The sequence below is a fragment of the Oryctolagus cuniculus genome, chromosome 11, assembly GCF_051225735.1.
Source record: "Oryctolagus cuniculus isolate XC-2025 breed Fujian yellow rabbit chromosome 11, ASM5122573v1, whole genome shotgun sequence".
In the NCBI taxonomy this organism is placed as follows: domain Eukaryota; kingdom Metazoa; phylum Chordata; class Mammalia; order Lagomorpha; family Leporidae; genus Oryctolagus; species Oryctolagus cuniculus.
In genome coordinates, this window is record NC_142877.1 from 12832449 (window position 1) to 12850485 (window position 18037).

Below are 18037 nucleotides of genomic sequence, written 5' to 3' on the forward strand. Positions count from 1 at the left end.
GCAGCACCACGCCGGAGCTTCCCGATAGGGTGGACGAGGAATGGGGCACCTGACCCACACCGCCCTGGACCTCCCGCTTCCCGAGCGGGGCCTCTCCTTTTCCCTAAAGCCGCTCAGCGGTCAGCGTTCTGCTGCTACATCGGGGTGGTCCCAATGACTCCGGGGCCCCCGGCTCCGTTTCTGCTTCATCCCAGCTCCGGGGTCAAGAAGGCAGGCGACAAATTCAGTGTGATCAGGCTGGGTGGGCACCCAGGTCCCTCCCAGCTCCGGGAGCTTCCCTGCTCAGCTCCCCAGCCTCCTGCTGTGGATCCTTTTGGGGGACCCCTCCTCCTGGCCCCCCGTTATGTTCGTAGCCACGGGAAACCATCACCCTCGCGACGTGAGTGCACAAGGAGCTCTCTGCCGTTCTAAACAGTGGCTGACAACCACTTACGAAACCTGCAAACATTTCACCACTCTGAAATCAACCCCAGATGACATAATCAGCCTCATCAGGACGCTAACGAGAGCCCCGAGGAGGGCGGGCTTGGCCGTCTCGCCTGCGCCGTGATGAGCGGCCGTGGGGAGACAGGCCTGAGAAAGACATAAAAATGAAGCGAGCTGATTGCTCCTTGGAAGGAGGCTCAGCCCCGTCCCCACGAGAGTCAAGTCCTACTTTTTCCTGGAAACAATTTTTAGCATCTCTTGGCATCCGTCATGGTTGAGAATTGGTAAAAAAGGAATGTAGAGAGAGAGAGAGAGAGAGAGAGACTGCCTTGACACTAGAATCAGAGCCCAGGGTCTGGTGCAGAATGTGGGACAGGGGTCACGAACTGGGAGCCCACAGGTGCGAGTGGGGTTCAAAAATCAGGACGTACCTCATAAACACCCAGAGTTCAATGTCTTTTTAAAGAATCGGAGCCCCCCCCCCCCCCCCCGCAGGCGCTCTCCTGAAAGGCACCGCCCACTGACATCAACCATCACCTGCCTGCCCCGGCCTCTCTGGGTACCTGAGTTTGCAATCACTCATTTCAGATTCAGGCTCTATGCAATTTAAAAAAAAATCATTTTAAAAGGATAATTCTGGCCTTGGACATGGCTGATGTGCACAGCATGGTAGCTGGGCCCGCAACAAGCCATTGCCAGATTTGGCCCCTGCTCCATGGCCTCTCCCCACCCCACCCCACCCTGCCCCGCCCTCCTACCTCACCCAGGCACAGGGGCCTGCAGGCCACGCCCCCCTCAGGGTTCTCCCTCGCTTCCTCTGCACGGTGCTCAATGAGGCCGCACCCCCTGATTGCTATTCTCAGACCATCTGCCGTTCCCTGTCCTCTAATTTAAGTGGTCAGCTCCTGTCTCTCCAGCAACACCCGTGAGGTTGAGGTTTTAGTCTTTTTCGTTCTTAACTGAATTCCCCATGTCCAGAGCAGGGCCTGGTACACAGCTGGTGCTCAATACATAAATATTATACATAATTTCTATTTAATAAAGGCAGAGTGACAGAGAGATCCTCCATCTCCCGGTTCACTCCCCAGCCAGGGCAGGGGCAGGCCGAAGCCAGGACACTGGAACTCAGGCTGCCCTCCTATGCAAGAGGGAGAAACCCAAGTACCGGAGCCGTCACCTCTTCCCTCACCACGAAAGTGCACGTTAGCAGGAAGCTGGCTTGCAAGAGGAGCCGGGACTGGAGCCCAGGCGCTCCGCTGTGGGCCGCAAGGCACCCAAGCAGGACCCTAACCACTGCACCAAACGCCCACTTCCAGTGCCAATGTCTGGATGGCCGTACGGACGCGTGCAGCTTCTGCATTTGAGGGAAATCGGGGCCGGGGGATCGGGTGGAAGTGGGAGGTGAGAGAAAGCAGACCTGGAAATTCGGCTCACCTTGCTGTCAGGGGCCAGGGAGCCGCTTCTGGAGCGAGGCGGAAGACGGGGGCCAGGAAGCAGGGCCCAGAGCACAAACCCCGAACTCAGCGCCGACGGTGGCTGCAGCGTCGCGCCTGCTTGACCACTCAGATGAACACCGCCAGACGCCCCGGCCCTTGAGACGGCACTGGGGGTCTCCACTGTGCCACAGCCCGGCCACGGAACCACAGGCAAACTCCTCCGCAGCTTCCTCTCTGCCCACAGCGCCCCCACTGTTGCCAGCTCTCAGCCCGGGAGGTCTCAGTGGAGACAAGGAAAGCTGCTCTCCGCGGCTCAATCCTGGGGTGTGTGGAAAAACCTGCGCCTCCCATCTCAGCTTCCTCCCCTCCTCTTCTGTCCTGCCCGCACCCACGTGCATGTGTGCCCCTGGGGGGAACCATTTCCACGGCTCACTTCTCCTGCGCACGTGGGAGGAAGCTTTCGGCAACCGGGATTTGTAGCAGGTGCAACCGAGGTGGGCCACACCCGGTAGCTCCTAGGATGTGAACTCCACTATCTGCCCTTCACAAACGGGGAAACTGAGGCTGGGGGGGGTGGTTAGGTCAACTCAAGGTCACGGGGCTGACAGAACACACACACATCCTTGTAAAAACCTGGAACACTCCGCCTACGACCCGCTTCCCCTGGGCTGTGTCTCGTGCCTGCCCTTAATTAATTAAGCGTGCAGTCAAGTGAAGGTGAGAGAGGAGCTGAGTTGGGTTCTTTGTGTGGTTAAGGAGGCAGCGCAGGGCTTAGAAAGCCAGGCTCCAGGCCCGCGGGCCTTCCCACAGAGGCTGGATGTAGCGCCCGGCGCCCGGTGCGACCCTGACCGGGACACTCAGCCTCCTGCATTCACTTCATCGCCGAGGGGAGCCGCAGCAGCAGCCCATCACGGGGTCGCTGGGCGAGGGGAGTGCTGCACGGGCCCACGCTCACAGCCACCCCGAGCAGATCCTGGCACGGAGGGCGGACACAGACAGTCAAGGCTTCGCCATGCTGCTTGGCAGACCTGAAACCCAGACTAAACGTGCCCAGACACCAAAGGCTCCTCAGAAGACGTCGCTGCTGCCTGGAGGAGCCGTGTTTGTTTCCTCGATCCCCCTGGAAACAGCGCACACCGCAGTTCTGGTTACGGAGGGGCTGCCGCGAGCAGTGAGCAGAGATCGCCGGGGGAGGGTGGGGGGTGGACGTCCCCCCACGGGTCTGTTCCTGGAACGTCACTCCTGACTTCTGCCCTCCCTGGGTGCCCCTTTTTCTAACGACTTGATGTGCTAGACTTGTCAACATGTTTGTCTTAAGCAGCAAAAACTTAAGGCAACCATGTGTTTGCAGTGCTTGATGTATCTTTTTCAAATGCGCACTAAAGGCAGAACTGTAAAGAAAAAAAAAGTTCAGGCATGTTTCAAGTTAATGGGAAAATAAACGCCGTTTCTTAAAGACAAGACTGCCCTGGAGACCCATAGATTATTCTAGAATAATGTGTAAAACCCCAAGGCTGAAGCTACCTGAAGAAGGGCGAGGGGGAGCCACAGGTGCTAGTAACTTTCACTTTCCTCCTCGCCAGGGCTGGGGGGAGGGGTGGGTAGGGATCCTGCGCTGCCTAAGAACGCGCCAGCACTGCATGTCAGTGGCACAGGACGGTGTGAGCTCATTGATCTGGTGAGAAGGTGGGGGCGCAAGTGATCGCCCCCAAATCCCAGGACAGCACGGGGGTCCATCCCGCACGCTCCCGAGGAGGAAGCCGCTTCGCGCTGGTGGGTGGGAGAGGGCAGGAGCTTCCGCCGGCCCCACCCCGAGCAGGGCTGTGTGTGGCTGTGTCCAGGGCCCACTGGTTCTCCGTGGGGAGCGGGGTCGAGGGCCACCGAGGAGGCTGCTCTTGCAATGCAGGAACTGCGCCCAAATAACCCGCAGCCGGAGGAAGTCGCTGCGGAGTCCCTGGCCACTGTCGGCGGTCAGCGCACTGGGCCAGGCCGCCCGAGCCCCGGGGCACACGGAGCTGGGATGGGAGGCTCTGGGCCCCGCCTGGCCGCCCCAGCCTCGCGGTCCACTCTGGACAAACGGATACGCCTCTCACGGGGCTCTGTGTCAGGGCCACAGCAACTCCCATCAGAGCGCGTCAAGTCCACTTCTTCCTTCACATCTCCCGTCTCTCCAGGTGCTGAGATGATCGTGCCGGCTCTCGGAGGCACGTCTGTCTGTCTGTCTGTCCTCCTCAGAGCCCCAGAGTCTGGGGGATGCTCCCCTCACTACAAACCAGCAGAGGCGGCAGCACCCACAGCCCCAGGCAGGAGGTGCAGGACTAGGGAAACTGAGGCACAGCCAGGGTTGGGACCCAGGGAGGCGGGCTCTGGAGTCCAGTGGAGAACTTGGATTGGATCAGCTGGGCGAGCGTATCAGATCTGGACCGCTCTGAGGGGGACCCGTTCACGCCGGGGTGAGGAAGGGGCCATGTGTCTCTGGCAGGACAAGGCAGCAGGAGAAAAATGAGAAATCCTGTTTTCTTTTTCAATTCATTAAGCCTTGTTGAGGGGAGCAAGGACCTCATTTTTTTCTTCCCTTTCATTTTAACAGGAAAACGTGCATTTCAAAGCGTGCTCCACAGCTCTGCTGAAGTCTCAAGTTCAATGACAAAGTCCTCATTGTGGCTGGGGGACTCCCTGGCCTTCCAGCTTGGGTTATAAAAATTTGGTCTGAGCCCAAAGTCTGGCTTTAATAGAATATTTTAATTTTGTTTAATGAATATTATTTTAAATCTGTTTGGCAGTTAAAAAATGTGTTCTTTTATTTTCAAATTAAAATTTACCGATGTTCAGTGCTTTCCCCCAAGGGAGAGGTGCAGCAAGGCGGGGTGGGGGGGGATAAGAACACAAGCGACCATTTTCTGTGTGCTGTCATGTGCTAAACACCCCACTGTGCGCTCGGCTCCCTCTCAGCCAGCCGTGCGCAGCGGGTGTGACCCTGGCCTGTCGCTCCCCCTCTTCGCGGAGGAACGACACAGGACCCTGCGCTGTTCTTTTGTCTGCTTGGCTCTTCCCGGGTTTGCTGCTGGTCCTTCCTGGGTTGGCTACCGATCCTTCCACCTCCGTGGAAGGGCGGTTCCCCCTGCCACTTTCCCCACTTCCGCGGGGGAGCGGCACACCGCCGGCCGGCCGGCTCTCTCGGGGGCTGCTCAGATGTTCCCCTTAGATGTTCCTGGTGCATGTTGTCTCTCTCCTCCTTTATAGTCCTCTTCCACCAATCCCAACTCTGCTACCCACACGCCGAGTACGCTGCTCTCCTCCAATCAGGAGCAAGATCAGCTCCTGCAGGTTACTGGTCGAACTGGAGGCAGCTGTGTAGAAGCTGTTTACTCCTCTCCCAGCGCCATATTGTGGGAGAGCAGATGCATAGAATAAGTCTTAATTCCAGTAACTTAGTCTAGTCCGAGTTGCTCCCCACACTGGCCGTGGGGGAGCTCACAGCCTCGGTGAGAGTGGACTCAGGGCGGCTGTAGCCAGATCTGTCTCAGCCCAGAGCTGGCTTCATCAACCACTGTCCCTTCTTCACTCTGGATTCGAAAAGGAACTCGATTAGCCAATAGCTCAAGGGATCATGGCCCTGAACAAGAGTCCCTGTCGTCTCGGGAGCCGGGGAATCCGACACAGGCGAGCAAGTCCTGGAGCAAGGCTGAGTGTTGTCCGTGGATGACCTCCCCGAACCCTTGCAGTGGTTCTAGACGCAGATCATGGCCATCATCATCCCCATTTTATGGAAGGGAAGACTGAGCCCAAAGAGCCACGCGATCTGTCTCGCGTCACGCGGCTGGTGCCCAACAGTAGCCTACAAGGATTCAATTTACACCGCTGGCCTGGCACAGTTCCAAACGCTTCGGTCACCAAGTCCCCACAGCAGCTCTCCCAGGAGGAGGCCCTATCACCGTCCCCGCTTCACGGGAGAAACTGAGGCCAGTGAACAGACAGGGTGAACCCCGTGCCGGGGTTTCCAGCACGTGGCCCGGCTCCTGGGTCCTGCTCTTAACCCTGGGGCTGTAAGTCAGCCACACCCGGCCCTCTCCCACCCATGGTGCACCCCGCCCCCATATTCCTTAGCCTTCTACTTTTACTCTCAGTTCTTTGATTGGCACAGAATTCTGCGTGTCTATTAATGGGCTACAATGCGTAGTTGTGATTCCCCATGCACCGTATAATGATCCAGCTTGATAATTAGCGTATCTATCACCTCAATCGTTCATCACTTCTTTGTGATGAGAACACAGGTATTTGCAGCAGCGGTAAGACACGGCTTGGGGTGCCTGCGTCCCACATCAGGGTGGGCAGCTCGAGTCCTAGCTCCAACTTCCGATGCCAGCATCCTGCTCGTGTGCCCCGCGGGAGGCAGCGGGACTCAAGTAGCTGGGTCCCTGCCACCCACGCAGGAAACAGGCCGAGTTCCTGGTTCCTGGCTTTGGCCTGGCCCAGGCTCCACTACAGCAGGATTTGGGGAGTGACAGAAGATCCCATCTCCCTGCCCTTCAGATCAATAACAATGCTACAATATTTCTAAAACCCTCTCCCAGCTCTTTTGCAATATCAAGGCGTTCTTGTTAGTGAGTCACGGTGCTGTGCAGGAGCCAGCCCCTGGGCTCCCAGCTCACTGCAGCTTTGCACCCCTGGGCCAACCTCCCCCCACGCCCCCCAGGGAGCCCACGTGGCGTCTCTCCTTCTGTCCGCACCACCTCTCAAGGAGGCAGAGAGGCAGCGCCCTGCACGCCCCCACCCTGGTATGTCTGAGTGCCAGCACGGCCTCTCTGGGTGAGGGTCTGCCGAGCTGAGTCTTTCTTCCCCTCCCCACCGCTACTGGATGTTGGAAAGTTCTAGAAGTCAGGGCAACATCCTCTGGACCCTCAGCGGTCATCAAAAAAGAGGCGAGGGCCCTGGGGGGACACCCTGGAACCCCCCTACCCAGTGGGTCCTCCTTGCTGCCACATCGCCACCCGTCGGCTCCAAACACGACAAACGAGAAGCGTTCAGTGAATGAACGCAACAACGAAGACTGCGATTCCCTGGCTGCCGGGTGCAACGCTCTGGGCACCCAGCAGGCCCCGGATCAACACCAAATCACGGAAATGCTACAGGACGTGTCCCGAGGGAGCGCTCTCATCAGCACCCTCTGTCGAACTGCAATAGTGCAGGGCCAGCGAAGGCCCAGAGGCGCTCCCTTGGGCTCTGCAGGCCTACGGTCTCTGTGCTAACACCCAGCTGGGCCGCACACGGTAGCAGCTTACCCAGCCAGCAGCAGAGGAGCCGCCTCTGATTCTGTAGCTCCCAGCTCTGAACTGCTGTCAGTTTCTACAACCGCAGGCTCACTATTCTGCAAGGACCAGCTGACGTCTCTGTTTCTGAGCCTGACTTTGAGACGTAACCATCAGTTAGCATCTGTAAGGCGACGCACATGGAGAATGATTTTTTTTATTTGTTTTTTTTTTTTTTTTTTGACAAGCAGAGTGGACAGTGAGAGAGAGACAGAGAGAAAGGTCTTCCTTTTGCCGTTGGTTCACCCTCCAATGGCCGCCACATCACGCCGATCCGAAGCCAGGAGCCAGGTGCTTCTCCTGGTCTGTCTCCCATGGGGTGCAGGGCCCAAGCACTTGGGCCATCCTCCACTGCACTCCCGGGCCACAGCAGAGAGCTGGCCTGGAAGAGGGGCAACCGGGACAGAATCCGATGCCCCGACTGGGACTAGAACCCGGTGTGCCGGCGCCGCTAGGCGGAGGATTAGCCTAGTGAGCCGCGGCGCTGGCCCGAGAATGATGTTAACACCTGACTCTCCAGGCCGCTGTGTGGAGGAAGTTCTTACATCGGGGGGTGGGGGGGAAGGCTGGATATCCTAGTGGTTAGGAATCAAACTGGGTCAAGGGCAAGGGTGTGGCGCAGCCATGAGCACACCTGCAACGCCTGGGTTCAAGTCCCGGCTCTGCTTCCAATCCAGCTTCCTGCGGTGCACACCCTGAGAGGCAGCTCAAGTGTTGGCTCCTGCCACCCATGCACCCATGTCAGAGCCCAAGGCTGCACTCTGGGCCCCTGGCCTTGGTTTGGCTCACCCATTGCTATGGGTATCTGGGGTGTGAACCAGTGGATGGAAAATCTTTCTAATAAAATGTAAATAAAGTTTTAAAAAATTTAAAACCACTGGGCTTAATCCTGGCCCCAAAACAAGCCAAGTGACCTTGGACCCATTACTTTTTTTTTTTTTTTTTAAGATTTATTTATTCAGAAGTCAGAGTTACACAGAGAGGAGAGGCAGAGAGAGAGAGAGAGAGAGAGAGAGAGAAAGTCTTCCAGCCAATGGTTCACTCCCCAATTGGCTACAGTGGCCGGAGCTGTGCAGATCCAAAGCCAGGAGCTAGGAGCTTCTTCCAGGTCTCCCACGCGGGTGCAGGGTCCCCAGGACTTGGGCCATCTTCCACTGCTTTCCCAGGCCACAGCAGAGAGCTGGATCGGAAGAGGAGCAGCCGGGTCTTGAACCGGCACACGTGTGGGATGCTGGTACTTCAGGCCAGGGTGTTAACCCGCTGCGCCACAGCGCCGGCCCCTGAACCCATTATTTCATCTCCCTGAGACTCAGTTTTCACATCTCTAAAATAGAGATGCAGTAGGCGTTGTGGTCCAGCGGGTTAAGCTGGAGCTTGGGACACCACAAACTCTACCAGCGCGCCTGGGACGGGGTCCCATCTCTACTTCTGATCCAGCTTCCTGCTAATGCACACCTCGGGAAGCAGCAGGTGACGGCTCCCGGGCTTGGTTCTCTACCACCCACGTGGGACATCTGGATGGAGTTCCTGGTCCTGACTGAGGCCTGATCCGGCCCTAGCTACTGCAGGCAATTAGGGAGTGAACCAGATGAAACATCTCCCTCTGCCTCTCCCTCTCTGTTGCTCTGCCTTTGAAATAAAAAATAAAATAAAATAGGGATAACAGAACAGCACATTCTGGGGGCTGGCGCTGTGGCACAGCAGGTTAAGTAGCCGCCAGTGAAGTTGGCATCCCACAGGGGCGCTGGTTCGAGTCCCAGCTGCTCCACTTCTGATCCTGCTCCCTGCTAATGCTCCTGGGAAAGCAATGGAAGATGGCCCAAGTGCTTGGGCCCCTGCACCCATGTGGGAGACCTGCATGGAATTCAGGCTCCTAGCTTTGGCCCAGACCTAGCTGTCGTGTCCATCTGGGAAGTGAACCAGCAGATGGAAAATCTTTCTTACTCTGTCTCTCCTTCTAACTCTGCCTTTCAAATAAATAAATAAATCTTGAGAGAGAGAGAGAAAGCACATTCCACCAGCCACAGTTTGGAACCACAGCCTACGCTGTGTTTCCTTAGCTCAGTGCCTGGCACCTAATCAGTGTTCAATAACCCTGAGCAGTCTGGTACTCCCAGACAAGTCTTACAACCAGAAAAAACTTAGAAACCAAAAAAAAAAAAAAAAAAAAAAATCTAATTCAGTAAAAATAAGCACAAAAATGACAGCAAGTCTTTTGGACAAGAGAAAATCGCCCAAACTGGACTCCTGGAGACACCGGGGGTCCCGAGGCATCGGAAGCCCCCTGCCCCCCCCCCCCCCCCCCGCAGAGCAAAGCACTCCCGCCTGCCACAGTCTCCCCGTGCCCCCTCCTTTTATCGCCCTGGCTTTCTTGTGGGTGCTGAGCAATCTGAGACATTCCGAGCGTGGCAGACATTTGCTGAGTTGAAGACATTCCTTCTCCCCTCCTCCCCCCTTCCCTCCACACCCTAACCATTAACTTCTCCGGGGAGCACGGGCCCATTGCAGACCGGAGGTGAATAATCTCCTAGGCTCCATTCTTTTTCACGGCTGGATGGGGCCAGAACTGTTGACAACACGGGCAGCAAGTCACAACTTGTTACGCCACATGACACCGTCCCCGCAGAGTCTGGCTTCCCGCTCCTGCACCCGTCACACAAAGGCCAGAGGTGCCCCCTCCTGCCTCCTGCCCCTCCACCCCCTTCCCAACCAAAACGGACACTCAGACTTTTGCTGGAGCCATCGGTGTTTCTAGAACTCCCCGAGAGCAAAGGCCTGAGATGTGCAAATCACACACACCCACAAAAGAAAACACTTTTCCTGCGTCTCTAAAGAGGGGCTTTGCCGTCAGCTCCTGGGTTGGTAAACTCAGGGACACCGTCCCTGCCTCCGGGTCTCCTAGGAAGCCAGCGGTCCACGAGGGTCTCAAGGCTGGGGCTTCTGCCTTGTACCCCAAGTACTGAAAAATACAGTAGGAACAAAAACTCACTCTGGAAGCCATGGACACCTTAACCCCAAAGGGACTACAGGATGGGGACAGGGGCGACGGAAGTGACCAGGAGGAACACGAAACCTCTCTGTCCACTGGCTTTCGCAGACCCCAGCTCCAGGAAGGGGGAATGTCTGCTTTGGAACGAGCCACGGTCCCGGAATCTGCTTTTTGCCCAGATCCGTGAGACAGGAACAAGCCGAAGGAGCTGGCACTTCCAGCCCCACATCTTTCACGAATCCTGGGGACCCCTTCCCATCAAGATCTGTCCCCGTGGACCCCAAAGCCCCTTTCTGTGTGCACTTGGACCAAACGTGTCCAGCAGGCAGGAATTCGGGCTTGGCCGAGGCAGCCAGCACCGGCGGTTTTCTCCCCATTTCGGTGACCTTCGGAGGGCTTATTTGTGCACTTCAGGCTCATGACCTAATACATGTCGGTTTGGCTTCTCCTCATAATAGCAGCCTGCAAAAAGCTTTTGAGAATTCCCCGTGTTTTCTCATTTTGGGTCAAGAAAATAAAATCGATATCTAAGTAACCCTAAAAAAAAAAAATCAGCCAGCATCATCTACAACATGCCCACGGCCCTGCCTCGCTCTCGGGTCCATCCAAGTTCACGGCAACCGCGGCCATATCCAAGGTGACGGATCCAGTCACGGCGCATGTAAGAATTAGGCTAAGAGGGGGGCTTTTTGACACAAGGCAAACAAAGACATTTAAAACTCACGTTAAAACAATTACTGTGTGGAATTTTTTCTGTGTTTTTCCCATTTCTCAAACAGAAGTGTGTATGTTTTCAACATAGTTTCTCGCTGTAATTTTCTTTCTTGGCAAAGCCGCCTCTTACCATGAAACCCAAAGTATGCATGCGAGAGAAACAATAATGGTGGAAACAGACCCGGCCGTCTCTGGCACAATGTTTCTTTACAAAATTAAAATGTCTTTTGGCTAATCCACTGCTCGTATCTTTCGGTTAAGGGAGGCTCTTCTGGAGAGACGAAGAGAAAAGAAAGGAGAGGACAGACACAGCCAAGACAAGACAAAAGTCAGGTCGCCCTGTCCCCCGCGCGGCTGTTCCCCCTCCAGCTCTGCACTGGGGAGGAAATGCTGCAGTTTTAGCATTTCTCCTCGGGTCGCATTCACAGAGAGCTGACGATTGTCCTGTGAACGGCTGTTAAGTAGAGACGCTCAGATCTGCGGCAGAGCTGGGGATACACAGACTTAAAAACTCTGACATTCCCAGAAACTCAAAAGTTGAGAGCGGAGTGGGAGAAAGCCAGGGCCGGGATCACGCACACTGTCGCATTTTTGCCACAGCTCACGGGCTAGCAGACCAAGCCCTCTGGAACCTTTGTGAAACACACTGCTCGTTTTTTAGAGATGTTTGAGTTGGCATTATCACGCATCTGCATTCCTCTTCAATTTCTGCATCTATCCAAAAGCAGAGGCCGCGTTTTCCGAACGGCAGGAGTACACACATCTGGGCTCTAACCGCTATCACCCGGAGGCGGTGACAGCACAGATGGGGGCCCCTGTGCAGGCCAGCCCCCTCTCCCCCCACCCTGCAGGTCCTGCCCCAACCATGCCCCTCGGCCCCAACCGACGCACGGCCCGCCTGCTCCAGATTCAGGAAAGTGGCGAAGATGAGTCTCCCGGTGACCTGACTCTGGGGACCACCTGTGCCCGATTATTCTCTGCTCTCCAAATGTTTATTATCTGACCCCTAAACACTGCACCCGCAACCCTCCAGCACCTTCCGGTAAACCCGACTTGGGCTGCGTCTACCGTAACGTCAGAGGCTCTTTCGACTGCCTGCCGGTAACACTATTGACTCAGTTTAGGAACTGGAGTGCGGGGCATTAAGTATCGAAGGAACAAATCAAATTAGCCCTTGAAAACAAACAGCCATTTTCCCTTACCCAACCTGCTACCCATCCCGACTCTCAGAGGTTCGGATCTGCAGTTTCTAAACACTTCCCAAGATTTTAAGAACTTGTCGACGCAGCTTCAGAAAAAAACTGTGGGCCGCGCATTTAAAACCTTCCGTGTCCGGGAAACAATGGCACAGACGCTGCCAGAGCCACAGGTCCCACTGTTTGTGGCCGAGGCTTGCTCTGAGCCAACGGAAGTCCCCCGTGGCTCTGCACAAGTCATCGGCCGTGGGACTCCGTTTCCTTGTTAACAAAGGTTGGATGAAAATTAAGACTCTCAGGAATCTTCCCTTTAAAACCCACGCGCAGAGCCGATTCCCAGCCTGACATCCGTGGACCCCTCAGCCGGCAGGAATTTAGCATCGTCGTGAAGGGCAAGGACACTTTGCAAGTGACAAAAACGGCCAGGGCACACAAGATGATGCAAGCAGGAAAATGCATTTTAAACAAAATGTAAAAACTGGCGACTTTCTTCATACTCTTTGGCCCTAAATACACCTGGCAGGTACCTTCCTACCTGGAAACTGATTGCCCCTCTAATTCATCTATAGACAGAAGTCCAAGATGCATTTGGACACTTGCTTGTCTAAGTGCAGGAGGTTCACACTTGTTGGATTAGAAGGGGTGCTGGTCAACCACCATCAGGCCAGCTCAGAGCTTCCAACAATGAGAGCGAAGCATTGCTCCTGCAAATTCTCCAATTGTTCTCCTACCCGGGTCTCATGGCTGCGGGTTTAGCACTGTTTAAACCGCCACAAAGGAGAAAGGGGGAAAAGTGATCTGGGGGCGCGGCTCAGGGAGAGGCTGGGAGCGCAGGCGTAGGGGGCTGCGTGTTTCTGTTTTCTGTCCCCAGGCTGTGTTTTCTCAGGGCTGGGGCGAGTTCTCTGCACGGAGCTGCCTTCCAAGCAGGGTCCAGCGACTCCACTCCCAGAGCAGCTCACTAGAGAACGCATCATTCCACCGACACAACCCCGCACTGGCTCCAGAGGGTCCTGCCCCTCCCAAGCCCCGCAGCCGGAGAGCCACGTGCGAGGGCAGCACCTCCTTTCATGCGAAGCCTTTGGGGGAAGAAGTTCGTTTCTTCTCCAAGGAGTCCGCATCGGGCCAGCCTCGCTTTCTGTCGAGGGGCCAGGTGTGGAGGAGATAAGGGGCCATCTGACCCTCTTCTGCAGACTCAGCACAACCTGGGACCCAGAGACACCGTCAGCCGGATACGGAGTCTCCCTCCCGCTCCGGGCATCCCGGCAGACAGAAACCCCCAGGCCCCCGGAACACGCGTGCGTCTCCCCGAGTCATCCGCACTCCCTTCTCTCCCCTGCCAGCCGCCGGCTCGCGCTCTCCCTGCCCCGAAAGGCATCTGCTGCGAGCTACTGGGAACCCCGCGTTTTCACCAGAACAGCCCGCGATTTTATTACACAAGGAGTTTATTGCAGGCCTAATTAGTCTCAAACTGGGCGTTCCGGCTGAGGACACCTAACACACATCTGGCGGAGAGCGCGAGCCCTCCTTCGGAGCCTCTTGTGCCCGACGCAAGTTATCTTTGGAAAAGTCACTGAAAAAATAAGGAAACGGCTTCTTTGTGGGAGAGGAGTCATCTTGTCGCGGGGGAACCAGGACTCGTCTTAAAGTGGACGCGCCTGCACGCTGCAGACTTAAACTGCCAGGTCTCAGCAGCTTCTGCTCCTAACTCAGGGCGCACTCAGCAGCACCACAGAGCCCTCGCCCAGGGCTTTTCCGTTCTCCCCGCGGCAGCCAGCGTTTTATCAGTTTCCCCGTCTGGAACACGGCTTGCCATCGCTTCCATGCAATTTAAAGCAGAAGTCATGGCTGCTTAGTAGACACAGTGTGTCTCGGGTCTCGGGTGTTTTTGCCAAATCGTAATCCTGTAACAAGTCAACAAACCATCTCTTTATGACGTGCTTAACACAACATAAAAGGCATGAAAAGAAGATTTTAAAACTTAAGTATCTACAATATTGTTTTTTTTTTCTGTAAAGCCCAACGTACTGGTGTAGACATCTTTTTCTTTTTCTTGCCTTTCCTTAGTTATCTGATATCAAGAAAGTGATTTATGTGTTTATCCACACGGCCACTGTGCCGGGCGAGCTATTTGAGGATGGAGGAAAAGGGGGCCGCTCCTTTCAGATAAATCAGCGAGTGTCCTGAAGTCAGGAGCGAGACGGGGACAGGAGAAGCTGCTACAGAGAAGCCGACGGGGACAGGAGAAGCTGCTACAGAGAAGCCAGGTTGCTCCGTCGCTCAGCCTTCCCCGCAGGCCGCTGCTCACAAGGGCAACACTTAGCTTCCGCCAAAGGCACGGAGATTTTGAATCCAAACCCGGCCCTATGCTTTGTCCAAAGCAAGATTCAAACCGTCACCATTTGTACCGTACATTGCCTGTTAACCCTGCCCAGTCTGCCGAAGTCGGAAGAAGACGACGAAATAGAAGTTTGCGGGGTTACCGTGGTGGGAAGGGGGGCATTTCTTGGGTGAAATTCTTTCCCAAGGTTATTTTGAAAAGGAGTCTCCCCCCACATACACACACCCGTGTCTGCCCCCTTTTTCTCACATGGCGCCGTGGACACCCGCGTAGGCGACGTGGTTACCGGCTCAGGACTCAGACCCAGTCAATGCTAAGAACAGCCTCTCCCCTAAACCCCGGGCGCCCACGGCCTCAGTCTCAAGTGTAGCCGCTGCCCCTGCCCCGGGCCATGAGCCCCTCCAGGGAGGGAGCGATGACCGAACCAAGTCCTCGCGGTGGCCCCGAACCCGCGGTCTCCGCCGTCCCCGGGCGCGCCCCGCCAGGCGGTGGCCCCTCACGCAGCACTTCAGGGACACGGGAAGAAAACGCTGTCCACCGCCGTGCAGCCCCGGACCGGCTCCGGAGGGCGGCGGGGCGCTCGGGGCGCAAGGCGAGGCGCCCTCGCCGCTGCCGAGAAACGCGCGCCCAGGGTCTTTTCCCTGGCCGCGATCACGCGGGTTCCCCGGAGCTTGTCAGCGACTCCTTTCGGGATCTCGGGCCGCAGAGCCGTGCGACCTCCGGGCCGCGGGGCTCCGGGGCCGATCTGCCCCCCACTCTCTCCCCGTACAGGAAAGCCCTCGCCTTCCGCGAGTCGCCTTCGCGCGTGCAGTTCCCAAGTCCCAGCTCCCACTCAGCGGGCGCCGGGGCCGCGCGCTCCGCTACCACGCGCCCGGACTTTGCACGAGAGAGGTCGCGGGGAAGGCGAGGCTCGGCGGCCCGCTCCGCTCCCTCCGCGGTCAGCCACCCGCGCTGCCCTGGGGCGAGCTCCCGGAGCCCCTTCGGACCCGCACGGGAGCGCCTCCGCCACCTTTTCTTATTTTTGCGAACCGCCAGGACCGTAAACGCAACCAAACACGGAAGACCCAGCCCCGTCTACACCGCCTGCGCGCCGTGCACTTGTCCCGCGCGCGGGACTGCTAACTTCAGGGTCGCTCCCCCCACGCCCCGCCAAAGCGCACGGGGAAACTGAGGCTCGGGGCCTGAGGGGGACCTTCCCGAGACAGGGTCTGTCTGGTGCCCCCTCTGCCCCTGGACTCTGGGAGTGGCCCTGGGAGCCCCAGGCGCCCCCGAGCTCCCCGACAGCTGGGAGGCCCCGCTCGGCGAGCGCGGGACCGAGGCGCCGGGCGAGGGGATCCCGGGCAGTTCCCGCCCGGCGAGTCCCGGCGGGCGGCCCGGAGTGGGCGCCGCGGGCGGTACTCACCGCGCGCAGAGGAGAGGGCGCCCCGGCGCGGCGCGGCGCGGGTCGGACGCGGCGGGGCTGACTGCGGCCGGCGCGCTGCTGCCTCTGCTGCCTCCGCCTCCTGGGCTGCCGCGGCCGCTGCCTGCGCGCGGAAGACCGGCCCCTGCCCCTCCCTCGGCCGGGCCCTCCCTCTGCCCCCACCCGGGTCCCCGCACCGCTGCGTGGGCGCGTGGGGGCGCCGAGGCGCGGCGCTGGGCTCGGCCGGCGCACGCGGGGCGAACGGCTCGGGCCCTGCAGATGCGGCCGCGCTGCTCCGGGCGCCTGCAGCCGAGGCGAGCGCGCTCGGCCTCGCGGGTCCTGCCGGGGAGGCGAGCGCCCAGTCTCCTCCCCACCCAGCGGTCCCCAGCGCCGCCTGCCTCCCGGGGCAGCGCATCCCCCTGCAGCCCGGGCAGGGCCCCTGAGAAAGGAAAGGCTGATGGGAACGAGTGCTCAGCCACGTCGCGGACACTCATTCATTCATTCAACGTGGATGGGGCCTCCACGTGCCTGCGCAGTGCCTGGAGGATTCCGCTGGAATCAAAACCCTGTTCTGCCCCCCTGGAAGTTACCTACACGCGGAGAGCCAGGCCTAACGCAAACACGCGAAGCCAGAGCAAGGCCACGCTGGGAACTGACCGCACCTGCGGCCCGAGGCGGTAATCCCAGCTACAGCAGTTCCGGAAGGCCTCTGGAAGGAGGTGACATCTGCATCAGGAGACCGTATCCGTGAGACGAGGGTTCACCCATTTCACAGATAAGGAAACTGAGGCCTCAAGAGTGTATTTCGATTACAGGGCCGAAATTAAGCCCCCCCCCCTTAATTCACCGTGGCCTGGCCACCGTGCAGTCTTTGCGGGGTTAGAGGTCTTCCACGGCGTCCGTGCACGCTCCTCTCCCCCTCAGCCAGCGGTCCCCAGCGCCGCCTGCCTCCCGGGGCAGCGCATCCCCCTGCAGCCCGGGCAGGGCCCCTGAGAAAGGAAAGGCTGATGGGAACGAGTGCTCAGCCACGTCGCGGACACTCATTCATTCATTCAACGTGGATGGGGCCTCCACGTGCCTGCGCAGTGCCTGGAGGATTCCGCTGGAATCAAAACCCTGTTCTGCCCCCCTGGAAGTTACCTACACGCGGAGAGCCAGGCCTAACGCAAACACGCGAAGCCAGAGCAAGGCCACGCTGGGAACTGACCGCACCTGCGGCCCGAGGCGGTAATCCCAGCTACAGCAGTTCCGGAAGGCCTCTGGAAGGAGGTGACATCTGCATCAGGAGACCGTATCCGTGAGACGAGGGTTCACCCATTTCACAGATAAGGAAACTGAGGCCTCAAGAGTGTATTTCGATTACAGGGCCGAAATTAAGCCCCCCCCCCTTAATTCACCGTGGCCTGGCCACCGTGCAGTCTTTGCGGGGTTAGAGGTCTTCCACGGCGTCCGTGCACGCTCCTCTCCCCCTCAGCCACTGTCTAAGCTTATGAATTCCACTGTGGGACCTCCGGGCTCCCGTCTCAAAGCATCCTGGCCCGCCGTGGCCGTCTGTGGGGCTGCAGGAAGTGGGGAGGGCAGCCAGGAGGGTCTCGGGACGGAGCCTGGCGTGGAGTGCGCCCTCCGCGAGCCGTGGGGGTCGGGAATTCCGCCTTAACACAGATTTTTATTTGCTGCACCTGGCAGCCCTATGCCCCTCTAGACTGAACCAGCTTTTGCTGATCTCGCCTCATCCCCTCCCCCCAAGACTCAAAGGTGGTTGAAGTTCGCAAGCCCATTTTACACGGAAGCCCAGCGGAGGCAGAGCGGCCGAGCCAGCGCTGAAATCCAGGTCTGGCCGGCTCCCAGGCCCTGGCTCTCGCTACTGAAGCGTCTTCAGCTCAGCCGCAAGGGGCCTGGGAACCCCAGGGGCGCTGGGCTCCCGGCCTCTGCACTTGCGAGGGCCCTGCCTCAGGGTCGGGGGGGGGCAGAGAAGCGGTCACGCGGTCACTTGTTCAGGTGCAGTGCATCAGCGTCACTGGCCCTCAGCTCCCAGCCACCAGCAGTGAAGACTGCTCTCCCTCCACGCTGCTCCCCACCTGCAGCCGAGTGCGAGGCCTGGGAGAGGCCAGAGGCAGCCTGGGATCCAGGCAGGGAAAGCTGGCCTGGGAATCTTGCAGTTTTCTTAACCGTTTTTCTCAACTGCTTAACTCTGTTGGGGTGGCGTTTAGCCTAGTCCTACTTCAGAGCG

General features: G+C 58.1%; 1 protein-coding gene across 8 annotated transcripts in view; it reads right to left on the reverse strand.

Moving 5' to 3' along the window:
• Positions 1 to 16612, reverse strand: part of EYA2 (EYA transcriptional coactivator and phosphatase 2) — a 210869-nt gene extending 194257 nt beyond the window's left edge. For 4 of the 8 annotated variants that reach the window (XM_017350738.4, XM_089307906.1, XM_089307899.1 and 1 more), the window contains exon 1: positions 15811 to 16316. In XM_017350738.4, the coding sequence (XP_017206227.3) occupies positions 15811 to 16301 (491 nt within the window). In that variant the 5' untranslated portion in view covers positions 16302 to 16316. Of the gene's footprint in view, positions 1 to 1184; positions 1291 to 1860; positions 2325 to 15810; positions 16317 to 16397; positions 16420 to 16469 lie in introns of those variants that run through there. The other 4 variants (XM_089307904.1, XM_089307902.1, XM_089307900.1 and 1 more) reach the window with 4 other exon arrangements.
• Between the last annotated feature and the right edge of the window lie 1425 nt (positions 16613 to 18037).